Consider the following 13,761-nt stretch of genomic DNA (forward strand, 5'->3'; position numbering starts at 1 on the left):
TCCTGGATAGTTAAGAAATGATTAACAAGCTTATATTTATTGTGGATGGTAATATAATTTAAGTGATGTTTAAATAATTCAATTCTGGACATTTTTTTTCTGGAAGTTTTCAAAACATTTCTGTAGTAGTTTTTGAAAACAAAGGTTTGAATTGAACGGTGTAGGCTGAACCAATACACATAAAATTAGTATACGTCAATACAGATTTATTTTGAATGGATCATTATGAATGTCCCGTCCCCAGCAAAAAGTGTGCGGAGGCCTGAAAACGAAATGATCAATTTACAATGAGACAACAAACAAAAGTAACGTGTTACGCAGGCAACACTTTGAAAAGTAGTCGAGTAAAAAATAAAAAATACCTGCTGCAAAAGTAAAAAGTACCACTTCATATTTGTACTCAACAGATACACAAAAATGTACTTTTACTCCATGACATTCCACCACTGCCTAACAGTATGTGAACCATTCACCTTATGTTTGTATTTTTGTCTGTCGTTTAAAAAAACATTTTGCCAGTAAATATGTGTGCTCGTGCCAGCTATAAGGGTGTTTGCTTTTCTTTTCAGGGGTGCCTTTTCAGTCGTGCGCAGATGTGTCAAGCTGTGCACGGGACAGGAGTACGCGGCCAAAATCATCAACACCAAAAAGCTCTCTGCCAGAGGCAAGTACTTTTGTCACTTGCTTCCTGATTTGGATCCCCTGTCTGAAATGGCTTCTCCCCAGAAGTGGCTAGTAACATTTACTTGAGTCACCGTTTGAGAACAATGTACAGTACTCTAAGTAGTTTTACCATTCCAAAGGTTTTTACTTTTGAGTAGATTTATGCAGATGAAACGCTACTATTTCTTTTATTACTTTGGCAAAAGCAACAATTTTTCCTCTTTATTCTACATGAGATTTGACTTGATTTTTGCTGACAGCAGTGCTACCAGTTTCACCGATGAGACGTCGCAACAATAATCACATGATGCCATTATACCGATCAGACGTCACAATACAGTCACATGACCACACACAAGCTTGCCTACAATTCAGGATGACCTGCTCAATCATTTGGCTTCTTTTAAGCGCCGTCAAAAAAAAAATATATATATATATATATATATGTGTATTGGGCCTTTATGGCGGAAAACACTCCAGTGACTTGAAGTTCTGCTCTGACAACCCCAATTTGGCCAAATTTCAAAATTGTCCTATATGCATGTGTGATACATCATTGGAAAGCTTCGAATCTTTATTTTCTGGGGGAAGAAAAATTTTGAACAGGAGGACATTTCAAAAAAAAAATTTTTAAACCCCTAAACCAGGGGTCGGCAACCCAAAATGTTGAAAGAGCCAAATTGGAGCCTAAAAAAAATGCTTGGAGCCGCAAAAAATTGACGCCTAATAATGAAGGCAAGACATGCTGTATGTATCTATATTAGCTATATTAGCCTACTATTAAAATGACAAAATTGGCTACAAAAACAGCCTTCATGATTACTGTATTTTCCGCACTATAAGGTGAACCTGAAAGCCTTCAGTTTTCTCAGAAGGCGACCGTGCGCCTTATAATCCGATCTGCCTTATATTTGGATCAATATTAGCTCATCATGGCATGACATTCCGTTTAGCTCAGCTCCATCTTGTGGATGCATAACGCAACGCCATCCATGACTGCTACTACTACGACTACTAGTACTGCGCCTAATATGTGTCCTATATATATGAAAACGGTTTTAAAATAGGCCATTCATTGAAGGTGCGCCTTATACTCCGATGCGCCTTATAGTGCAGAAAATATGGTAAATGTTTATTTTCTCTGCAGTTAATCCTATAGAGAATGATGTACCACGTGACTACTCTGTTGTATGATGCCGCTTTAAGTTTGACTTCATTACAATATTAATGAATTAGAAGAATGTTATGTTTATGTCATGTTTTTCCTCCTACAGGAACCATATTAAAACTAAAAACCTATTTCCCTCCCCCATATTTTTCTATGATCAAACATTTTTGAAAAACCTCCAGGGAGCCACTAGGGCGGCGCTAAAGAGCCACATGCGGCTCTATAGCCGCAGTTTGCCGACCCCCGCCCTAAACCCTCGAGGTGAGAGCATGAGATGGCATAATTAAAGACGCCAAGATTTTAACGAGATATTATCGCGTACTTACCTTGTTTCGATCCAAAAACTCCGGGTAGCATGTCTCACCGAACGTCAAGACACAGCTGTGAATGGCCACAGCTGGACTTTTTGGGGGATTTGATGGGTAAAACTCAGTAAAATAACAAGGGTCGCGATGCAGAAATCGCAGACATCAAGGAGGGGTCGAGATTTCCTTTGTCAGATATTTACCCTTTTTAGATGTTTTTTTTTCTTTCAATTTTTTTTTGTTCGGATCAATAATTTATCATCTAAAATATTGGGAGAAAATGCGACGGTAACATAAAAAAATACAATGAAGCGATAGTTATAAGGAAGGTATCCGTGACCTATTTACAGACACTATTTTTTCCCATTGTGACATCATTTGTTTAAAAGTTTAAAATATGCAAGTGATTTTTTTTTTTTTTAAACTAAATATTAGGCATCAATTAATGATTCAAAGCTAAAAATGACATTTAGAATAATACTAGCCCTGCGAGCAGGACTCAACGGGCCTGAGGGGGAGCGTACAGATTTCTCCAGTTTCTTTTCGGCGAACTTATCGATTTCTCCAATATCTTATCGGTGATTTTTTTGGGGGGGGGGATGCTAAATACATTTGGCCTATTCTTCAACGTAATGTCAAAAAAGCAAGGGTCCTTTTCACTTGCCAAGAAAAAAGAATAATACAAGGAAATAAGACATAACAACCACCTAATAATAAAAATAATAATAATTAAATTTGCCATTTTCATTTGCCATGAAGAAGCCCTAACCCTAAACACCAAAAAACGCCCAACTTTGGTACCCCGCACAGGTCAGGCCCGTGAATGAAAACTCATCATTTTGATATGTGCAAATTTTGTTGAGTTTTTAAGCATGTTCAGAACTTCAAATTGAACATTTTCATTTGCCCTGAAGAAGCCCTAACCCTAATCCCCGACTTTGGTACTTCGCCCAGGTCAGGCCCGTAAATGAAAAGCCACCATTTTGATAACTTAAGCTCTCATATGTCTCATGAAGTTTCTCACCAATTTTGAGGAGGATCCAACTAACTGCCTCGGCGCAATAATCTGAAGCGTGCACCCTGGTTTTGGACAAAAATGGCATGTTTTTCAACATTCAATCCAAAATACCCGATTTCCTGTTGGGTTTGGAATATGGGTGCAAGAGACTTTTTGAAGCATTTTTGCACAAGGTATCTACTCCCCAAATTTCATCGCTCTACATCAACAACAACAACAACAAAAAAACCTAAATGGAGAGGCCTTTTTAAAAAATTCCAGGGGAAGCCACTGAGTCATTTTTTCACAACGTTGCCAAATTATCGAAATTTTCGCGAAGATGCATGTGTGTGCAAATTTTGGTGAGTTTTTGAGCATGTTAAGACCTCCAAATTGGCGATTTTCATTTGCCATGAAAAAAGAAGAAGACTAAATTCCTTTGCAGAACAATAGGGCCTTCGCAACTTTTGGTGCTCGGGCCCTAATTACTTACCTTCTTTTTATGGCTGGGTTGAAACAAAAGCAGTTGCGCGGTGGTAAAACGGACAAATTAAAAATTGTTTGGGGGGCTTCATGCACCAGGAAACTGATATGGCAGCATATACACATATCGGTCTATCAAACACAACGGTTGTTTTGGCTTAAAATCCAGCAGTTTCTTTTAAAGAGGGGTGCAAGAGCAGAAAGAGCTTTTTCAGCCTTGTCTGTGTTTTCCGCCATACATATATATATATATATATAACGGTCGGTCTTAGAGCCCTGCCGTCAATACGACACGAAATCGTGGTTATTATTTGGCACTGATAGACCACAGAAAAACAGAGATCTGGTTGTTTTCATTTCACGGTTGGAAGTACGCTTTGTCCACTAGAGGGTACTCATGTGCTTTGGACAGGTAATGTTTAGTTTCTTTCTGGTCTGATTTTGAGGTTTTCTTGGGGGAGGGGGGCTGATATGGTCATGTCATAGGTTATAGAACAATATAATAATAACTGTTCATATTGATGACATTGTACTGGGGAAAATGTACCATTGTTTTCAAAAAAGATATCAGATATTGTAAGTAGTGACTCACAATGTTACACATGACTTGAGTATTCTTTTCACTGATGACTTTTTTTTTTACTTGTACTCGAGTCCATTTTAGGATGAGTACTCTTACTTTTGACTTCAGCCATATTATTTAGAAGCAGTGTTACTTTTACTTGAGTCTAATTTTTGGTACCCACCCCTGCATACTTTTTACAAGTTACTTTGGAAAAATGAATGCTTAATTCATCTTTGAAAGTGTAAATTTGCCCAACTCTTGTTTCTTATGAAATCTACATATGTACAGTACATGATCATTTATTTGTCTTCTGTATTTGACCAAGCGGCACTGTGATGATGCCTCCATGTGACTCATCGCATCCCCTCTGTTAAATCAATACTGGTTTTAATCAAGTGGCTTTTTCCAGTTGCCAATAAAGAGCCTTGGCTAAGGTCTCTAATGATAGCAAAGCTTGTTAAAAACAAGCAGCTTTACTCAACTCTGAGTGAAGCATCATGAGCTTTTGATCTTTTTGGACTCGCATGGACCTGAGCTGTCCCTGCCTGTTCATTTTTGGACTGCCCCAGTTGCAACGTTTGTCGGGATGTTGGGAGTGTGCCATCGCCACTCTAGTTGCCAGTGCAGCTAGTGTCGTTTAATGAGATGAAAACCATATCTCTTGCAATTAGTGGCAAAATCAACGGCTAACCCACTTCCATTGGCACACGTGACGCTAAGGTATTGTTACCTAACTTTGACAAAATTCTCCATGATCATAACTGAACAGAAACCAATCGACGAACGGCAAATTGAGGAAGGCAACTGAGTCACATGAATGAGAAAACAGGTAGTGCCCGTGTTACGACGTACCCGACTTACGTGATTTTGACTTTACGACGTCTTTACGCCATTTGCTGTTTGATCGTTTTTTTTTTTTTTTGATGATGTTGATTTTGTGTTTTTGTGATACAGGCTTTTAGTTCTTCGCGCAGGTCGTATTTCAACACTCGAGTAAGAGCGCATGTACACACCAAGAAGAATGTAAATGCACACCCAAAGAAGAGCACACGCGCACACACAAGATAGAGCACATTTGCTCCCATAAAGATGTCGCGCAGCCCAGAGAGAGGGGAAAGATTCAAGCCGCAAGCCTGCGCGCACATTTGGTGCTGGTGAAGCCTCCACGGAGGCAACTTTACTTGGGGCGAGTCGATGCGGTTGTTTTTGATGATGTTCGGACGCGAACTAATTCCAGCTCATTGTTTGTGTGGATTGTTATTACTGTATCAGCGGCTATTTCTAAACGTAAATTGAATGGCTGTTATTGAAGATGGAACTTTCATTTTATTTCTAAGTGGTTCCATTCCGCAAGTGCTGATGTCACGAGCAGCTGAATAAAGTCAGCAAACCACAAGAACGTCTGACATAGTCCTTTCGGCGCTTAGCTCGTTGTCTAGCTCAGACTTAGCTCCAACGTCTTGGCGAGGACAGTACAATAACGTGTAATACGTGTTTTTGGATAGTTATTTTGAGTTTTAGGGTGTATTTAGTGGTACTTAAGGGGTTAATTCAGACTTGCGCGGAAATTTGGGTTATGTCGCTGGCGTATGAACTAACTCGTTCGTAAACCAGAGACGACCTGTATATTGGCTGCTCCCCCGCAGTAAGATCTCGCCAACGTGAAAATTCATCGTGCGATATCGCGGGGCGCGGCCTTTCTATTCGAATATCTGCGTGGCGCCTGACGCCCTACCCGTGCGATGACGTAGACGTTGTATGGGAACCCGTCGCGCGACGAGAAAAAAAAAAACGTACGAACACAGAATTACGTTTGAGGGACAGTCGTATCAGCTGCCTTAGTTATAAAAAATGGCATGAATGAAGTAGCTTCTATCACGAAGTGTCTTTTTTTTTTCCTTGTCGTCCTACTGTTAGATCACCAAAAGCTGGAACGAGAGGCTCGCATCTGTCGCCTGCTCAAACATCCCAACATTGGTGAGCGCGACCGCGAGCGTTTCCATGTATACAACGATGGTTTCCATTGATATTTATTTTCCGCGGCAGTCCGTCTTCACGACAGCATATCGGAGGAGGGCTTCCACTATTTGCTCTTTGACTTGTAAGTTGCACGGAGTGAAGCAGATGTTTTCCTCTTACAGTATTTGTTTGCTCCTTCCATCATCGTGTCTTGGTTCCATCCTTCTTTCTTTTCCTTCTAGTTGTACACATACAACGATGTAACTCTTTCCAATGAACCCCTCAAATCCTACCTCCTTGTGATCCTCTTCTTGTTTCCATGGTTACCATTTAGATTGTGGAAGGGGATCAAGAAAAAGAAATCAGACACACTGTTCCGGTGTGTGTATATGAATATGTCTGTCTGCCTGTCGCCATACAGGGTGACCGGGGGTGAATTGTTTGAGGACATCGTGGCCCGAGAATACTATAGCGAGGCCGATGCCAGGTAGGAATAAACACTCTTCTTAACTCTGCAAACTTGTTTCGAGGCACAGACTAGCGGTCACAGCGAAAGAACCCTTGATAAATCAAGTTTTGCCAGCCTTGGTACACGTGAAAAGGTGTTTTGGTTAAGTTGGCACTAAAACACATGAATTTTACAGAAGTTGTCATCGACTAAAACTAGACTAAGACCAATATGTTTTGAAATGCCCAAAATATGACTAGTTAGTATTTTCATCTAAAAGACAACATTTTATAGGAAGGGCTGCCAAAAATAACACTACACTTGAGTATTCTCCACTGAATAACTTTTTTTGAAGCTGTGCTTGAGTCCATTTTATGAATGACTTTGACTTGAGTCATATAATTTTGGAAGTAACGCTAAGTCCAATTTTTGGCTACTCTACCCACCTTAGATGCCAATATTGGATGAATAATGAAATGGTATTAGATTTTAACCATCCCAGTCAAAGCTATGTTAAGATGCCATTTCCCCAAATCTCCTTGTAAGTTTTTGTATTAGCACATAAGCTGGGATCTTGGTAGAGTTGAACTCAATTGAATGAGAAAAATGCCTCAAATAGCATAAAGGACAAGGACCCGATCGAAGGGTTTTTGGGCTGTTTTGAGTCCATAAGATAGAGATTGGTGCACTCGCTGGCACGCACATACAGCTCTCTGTCCTCCCACTCACTAGACACTCAGTGGGTGTGAATCCTGCTGGCCGCGTGTCATTGAACGCTCACATATTCCGCACATTACAATGGCTCATTGCACCTTGTCCACAAGCACGTACGCACGCACACTCACGCATCTTTATGTGTAGCAGTGAAAAATTTGCCTGGCACCAGATCTCCGCTTCCTCTGTGAATCACTTTCATCCAAAACAAGCATTTCATTAAGACGCCTTCCTCGGTTCTCTGTCGCGCTTCTCGAGGAACGGCAGCCTGTTTTGCTCGCTTGAACAACTCAATCCGAATGAAACGCTTCCTTCTAATAAAACGCAAGCGGTACCGTTTGCTTCGCACTGCACCACGAAATAGGCCGCTCGTAACAGAAATGGCAGCGTTCTTGGGCAAAATAGATGTTAGTGGGCAGTGTTGTTTTTTGGCAGTCCTTTTCATTTTTCACGGATTACTAGTCTTAGTTATTATATAATATGTCGGTCTAGTTTTCGTCGACGAATGCTGAAAAGTTACCTTTTCTTTCGTCTGTAAAAATTCAAAGATTTTAGTCCAAAAATAAATGACTTCCAGCAATATGGATGGAACATGAGCCGACGAGCAGGTATTGTATCGTTGAAGACTCCGTGATGCTTTTCCAATGGTTTTATTTGCAACCGGGACCGCGACTACTGTAAACCGACGCCAACAAAAGCGAAACGACACAACGACGGTTCAAGAGGACGCCCGCTACGCTAAAGCTAATGCTAACGCGAACGCTACGAGTCCCGTTTAGGGTGTGATGATGACTCGGCACGGACCTATAAAGGGGAAAGCACCATGGCATATTCTCTCTTGCCAAGATAAGAAAACAAACAGCTTAGCTGAAAGGATATCTTAAAGAGCAGTCAGGGAGAGGGGCAGCACATGTCACATGACCCAAACACTGCAATGATGCAGGCTGATTAACTACACGTACGAGAAGACGATGTCACACATATGACGGAGCATTTTGGACTCTACTATAGATACTATAGTAACTACTATAAAGACATAACATGATTTCCTAGGTATATTTCTAGTGACAAAGTTGAAACTATATCATGGCACCTTTTGTCTGTCTTGACTTCCAGCCACTGTATCCAGCAGATCCTAGAGGCTGTGCTTCACTGCCATCAAATGGGCGTTGTGCACCGAGATCTTAAGGTGAGTCCCAATATTATATATATATATTTTTTGTGATTGAAATGACCCGAGCGATCTTATCCATTTCTTAACGCCCATGTTCTTATTGTTGGAGCAGGGGGGAGCAAAACTTGCTCAAGGGCACTTCTAAAAAACAGAAAACTGAACCACAAAAGACTGAAAGATGTATAAAGATGTCATGAAGTAATTATTCACATTTTTACTATTTAATTGACAATGAATATGTGATATACTATTACATATTAGGAGTATTTTGGCACAGCAGATGTGCTTAAAGTGACCAGTCACTTGGGATTGATTTGTTAACTGACGGAAAGATCCTAATCACTCATGGTGCACAAATAAAACGAACACTCACAAAGTCATCACATACGTAGAACGACTGCATCACCAGAAAGAAATAGTCCCTAGGAAAAACACATCATTTATCATGAAAAGCTCAGCAAAATGCCTCTTACAATTGGCCATAATATGTTCACGACCGCATATATCGCTATCGGTTTGATATCGGTAAGGGATTTTTGGAGTTGGGCGACATTGTTTAAAAAGTCATTTTCGGACAACAATGACCACGACAGTTAACCGTGTTTTTGTGATGCACAGACAATAAAGTTGTCCGCTCAACCGAAGCAGCAACAAGACTAGGAAACAGCCTTTTAAGAGAAATGTCCCGTGTGTATCGTTCGCCTCCGTTGTTTACAATTCCATAACGCCACACAAAAGATGGTCATCCACGACATCACTTCCTCCGGCTAGATTTTTATACAAAGACCCAGTCTTCACTAGGCGGCGGGTCCGTAAATTCTTCAGAGACACGACTAGCTACCTCGTGTTTAAAAGAAGCGGTGGATTAGTGTAGCCGACGTGCCCTATTGACTACATGAGTAAGTCAACGTTAAGCCATTATCCGCCCTAAATTCCAAAAGTAGTGCCCACTGAATAATGTGTCCTCCCAACAACAACAGTCCCTTTCTCATTGGAGCTGCTCCCTATTCAAGAGAGAGACAGTTGTGTGGCCAGGTGGGTATAGAAGCCCATTATTAGAGTCTCCTCTGACAGCGAATAATGAGATGTGCTACATTATCTGGGCCAGCGACATTGAGCGTATACAGCGATGGCACGCCACGTCGGGCCTCCAGCAGAGGAGGACAAAGTGAAATGTGGCATGGCTTTAAATAGCATCCGTGTCTTGTCTTTTGTGTCTTCTGTGTTGGTGCGCGAACCCTTCAGCCGGAGAACCTGCTCCTGGCTAGCAAATGCAAGAACGCGGCCGTGAAGCTGGCTGACTTTGGACTGGCCATTGAGGTGCAAGGGGACCAACAGGCCTGGTTCGGTAGGTAGACCAAAGACACGTCACATTCTTTTAGCAATAGTATCGCATTGGTATTGTAGTGTATATCCCCCGCCGCAATGAAGGGAATCTGTCAGCAGGGAGCGCTAGTGGTCAATCACGAGATGGACGCGGATTGGCGGGGCAAATGAAAATAAGGAGCTGAAGTGCCTCTATTCTCTAGAGCAGTACTTAACAAACAGTGGGGCGATGCCAAGGGTGGCGCACGTGACCTCTGGGAACATACTTTTTGCCGTAACAGATGAAAGTGTAACTGCACATCCACTCGGCGGGTGGCAGCGGCGCTCTCAATTGCGCGCCGTATTTCTTCAACAAACACAGCACTAGACGAGGAAATATGACAAGCGTTTGGCTTAGACTTTTAATGCAGCGGGAGACGAGGAGCGTGAGGCCAAATCAATTCCATTTCAATATTTATATAGCCCTGTATCACAACAAGGTTGTCTCAAAGGGCTTTGCAGAGGCAATATGATACACAGTCAGAAACAGCAGATGAAATAAATAAAGGTCAAGTCCTGCTGGGCATCAATGAAGACATACGTCACTTAAAGACATTAGACCCCAATCGCATTGATAAGCCGCTTGATTTTTTTACTGCAAAAACTTTCCAAATATTGCCAACAATCGTCCCGCTTTGTCAGCATTTCATCAGTAAACCGGCAAGCACGTTTGGCATCATATTATTTTTTTGTGTTTTTGGTTAAATCGTTTGGAATATTGTCGTAATGAGTTAATGTTGGTAATCGATTTCAATTTATTATTATGTATTGATTTTATTCAGTTTTGATTTTCAATATCAAATGATCGTAAAATTTACCTTGAGTCCGTTTTACAGTTTGGATGTACTTGACTTTTTTTTTTTCAATTGTGGCAATCGTAGAGCTGTTGGAATTTTTCTTCTTGCTGGAATGAATGACAGGCTGGGAATGAAATGATATTTTCAAACTATTTTTGGATATTGTTTCTCTTTAGGCTTTGCTGGCACACCGGGGTACCTGTCCCCCGAGGTCCTGAGGAAAGAGGCATATGGCAAACCTGTGGACATCTGGGCCTGCGGTGAGCTGGACACATGATTCCATTCTGCCAAAAGGAATGATAACGTACCCATTGAAATCATTTTTGCTGCGGTTGGCCTCTGCGTAGTCCAAACGGATAACGTATCAAAAGGGAAGGATAGCGGCAGGGGCGTGCGAGACAATGGAAAACAGTCGTCCAGACTCGTTGACTTGAATCAAAATACGGAATCGGGTCAGGGGAGCGCGTAAAAAAAAGCACGTAAGAACAACATTCCGGAGAGAGTCCAGCATACAGGTCGGAATCCCCATCACGAGAGCTCTGGCTCCGTTTCAGTCAAATTGCCATTTTTAGGTTTCTGCTGCCGATTTGATGCCGGTTGCTTAATGTTTGTGATCGTACAAGGGTGCGCGCCATGCACGCTAAAAATTGAGAACGTCTCAATCAGATTATTTTTCTTAAATCTAATCGAATCATTTTCTCCATCTTGTTTTGAGTATTCAAGACAAGTTAACAGATAATTGCCTCAGATTATTCCATTTACTTAAATTTGACTATTTGTTCTTATTAAGCCCACATTCATCTAAAGGTTGGTCATTTTTCACCTATATCAAGAAAAATTTGCTTTCGAATAATGTTTTCAACCATATTAATTCTTGAATTAAGAACATTTCAAAGCTTTTTGTAAGATGAAATATACTAATTTAGTGCTTAAAAGAAGTCTGTTAAGATGCCACCTATTTTTCTTATTTCAAGAGATCTGAGTAAAATTGACTTGAAGCACTGGCAGAAAATTAGATTTACACTGAAAACAACGGAGTTGAACTTGTTTCAAGGAGGTGTGTTTTTGCAGTGCACGAGCACACTGCAGTTACGCTTTTGGCCAGAGGTGACAGTAAAAAACACATACTGTAACATCGGTACAGTTTACGACGTATTAGATATTAGGGCCGTGACGATCCGCTTTTGTCACCATCCCATCTGTATCCCGATACCTGTGTGGCGATCCGATACGTATTGCGATACTTCAACAATGGCAACATATTACCGATTAGAGTTTTATAAAAACGCAGAGGCATGTATCTCTGTTTAAACTAGATGTTATTTGACATTTTATACCGAGTCTCGATCCAAGAGCGAAAAAAAATTGTTCCAAGACAAAAAAAGTTTTAAACATGTTACACTGAATTATTTTCAAATGAGAATAACGTAGAAAAATACTAGTCTTTATTAAATGCATCATTGAGTCAGTCCACTCAAATGAATTGCCCCTCACACCACCGCTAGTGTTTGAACAAGCTCAACCATGCGGCGTCTTTCAAGTATAGCGCTCCCAGGCTTCTCTGGCAACATCAAAGCCTCAAGAGCTGTCACTCATCATTAACTTGAACTAGCAATCTAGAGGGACCAAGAAAAGCAGCAGCAGGACGGAGGGGACGTCTCTATAGTTTGTTGGCTTGTGGCCAGCGCAGCAGATTAAAAGGGTCTGAAGTATGGATACTCTGATCGTGACGTAAAGAATTGCCAGATGATCTCTATTAGACATGTATGTATGTCTTTCTTCACTCTCAATATGGTGTGTTTGACAGGGGTGATCCTGTACATCTTGCTAGTGGGTTACCCTCCTTTCTGGGACGAGGACCAGCACAAGCTGTACCAGCAGATCAAGGCCGGGGCCTACGATGTGAGATCCCGATCTGTCTTCTCTCTCGCGTCCTTTTTCTGAAGTCTCTTCTTCTGCTTTCACAATGTGAGAGAATGGCTACTGAATATCTCACAAACGCCATTAAACGTTAAACAGTGGTTACGTGTGGTAAAGTTGTTGAGCTGGGCCAGCAATTTGACTAAAATATTTCTGGGCTACATAGTCCGAGTCTCGTATCGAGATCCAATTTTTTACGTTTGGTATCGCCGCATCTCGTCAAACGATAGCTAGCTATGCTTCATGCTAGCTTGGTTAAAAAAAGAACTGGCAAACCTTTGGCGATAGTATTAGCTGGCATCCGTTTGAGTGCTGCCACGACAGCGGACTTCTCTTCATTTTTGCACTTGGTTGGTCAATAAAACTTAGAATAATAAAAAAATTCCTTTCCTTCTCATGTTTCCCTTTATTTTCCACTCGCTAAGACCATTCTGGCTTCCGCTCTCCCGTCTCAGTTCCCGGCCGTGCGTCCCTTTCTTTTTTTGGACACCGTTACGTAACTCTGTGCTCTCATTCATATTTTAGGGGGTGGAAAGCTCCCCACGGATCACTTTTTTTTCCTCCATACTACTTGTGAGGAGCGTGACATCCAGACTTTAACCCCCTGACCTTAACTCGATAGACATACTGTATTTTCCCTCTGTTGCTCTAAAAAGATAGCGGTGCAATATTGGCACTTTTTCCTAAAACTTGAAGTCGCTCGTTCTCTTATTTTTAACAGAGTCTTTATTCGCAAAAGTTTTGACATTTATCGTTATTATAGCATCCCGTGGGGCATCGCAATACAACTAGCCATTATATGTTCAGTTCACGAGCGCTATCGGTTTGATATCGGAATTTTGGCGTTGGACAACATCGTTTAAAATGTCAACAACTCCAGTTAAACGTGTCCTTCCAAAACCTCCAAATTCTTCTGAAAAGTAGACCAAATTCAATGGAATGCATTTTTCTCTTACTTGGAGCCTTTGAAAATACTTCCACTGAATCGGAGTGTTTTTATGCATTGGCGCTTTCTGTGGCCGTTTAGTTCCCTTCTCCAGAGTGGGACACCGTCACCCCGGAGGCCAAAAACCTCATCAACCAAATGCTGACCATAAACCCGGCCAAGAGGATCACCGCCCAGGAGGCCCTCAAGCACCCCTGGGTCTGCGTAAGTGGCGCCGTTAGCCCAGCCCGTATCTCCGCGTACGCACCGTGCCCGAC

At 41.5% G+C, this 13,761-nt stretch overlaps 1 protein-coding gene across 3 annotated transcripts in view; it reads left to right on the forward strand.

The window, feature by feature from the left end:
* The window catches only part of LOC130912872 (calcium/calmodulin-dependent protein kinase type II subunit beta), a 49,057-nt gene that overhangs the window by 1,999 nt on the left and 33,297 nt on the right, over positions 1–13,761 (forward strand). For all 3 annotated transcript variants that reach the window (XM_057830967.1, XM_057830965.1, XM_057830966.1), the window contains exons 2-10: positions 570–664; positions 6,099–6,158; positions 6,228–6,282; positions 6,562–6,627; positions 8,419–8,491; positions 9,722–9,824; positions 10,815–10,898; positions 12,446–12,540; positions 13,586–13,708. In XM_057830967.1, the coding sequence (XP_057686950.1) occupies positions 570–664; positions 6,099–6,158; positions 6,228–6,282; positions 6,562–6,627; positions 8,419–8,491; positions 9,722–9,824; positions 10,815–10,898; positions 12,446–12,540; positions 13,586–13,708 (754 nt within the window). The remainder of the gene's footprint in view (positions 1–569; positions 665–6,098; positions 6,159–6,227; positions 6,283–6,561; positions 6,628–8,418; positions 8,492–9,721; positions 9,825–10,814; positions 10,899–12,445; positions 12,541–13,585; positions 13,709–13,761) is intronic.

Source organism: Corythoichthys intestinalis, chromosome 3 (genome assembly GCF_030265065.1).
Source record: "Corythoichthys intestinalis isolate RoL2023-P3 chromosome 3, ASM3026506v1, whole genome shotgun sequence".
NCBI classification, from domain to species: domain Eukaryota; kingdom Metazoa; phylum Chordata; class Actinopteri; order Syngnathiformes; family Syngnathidae; genus Corythoichthys; species Corythoichthys intestinalis.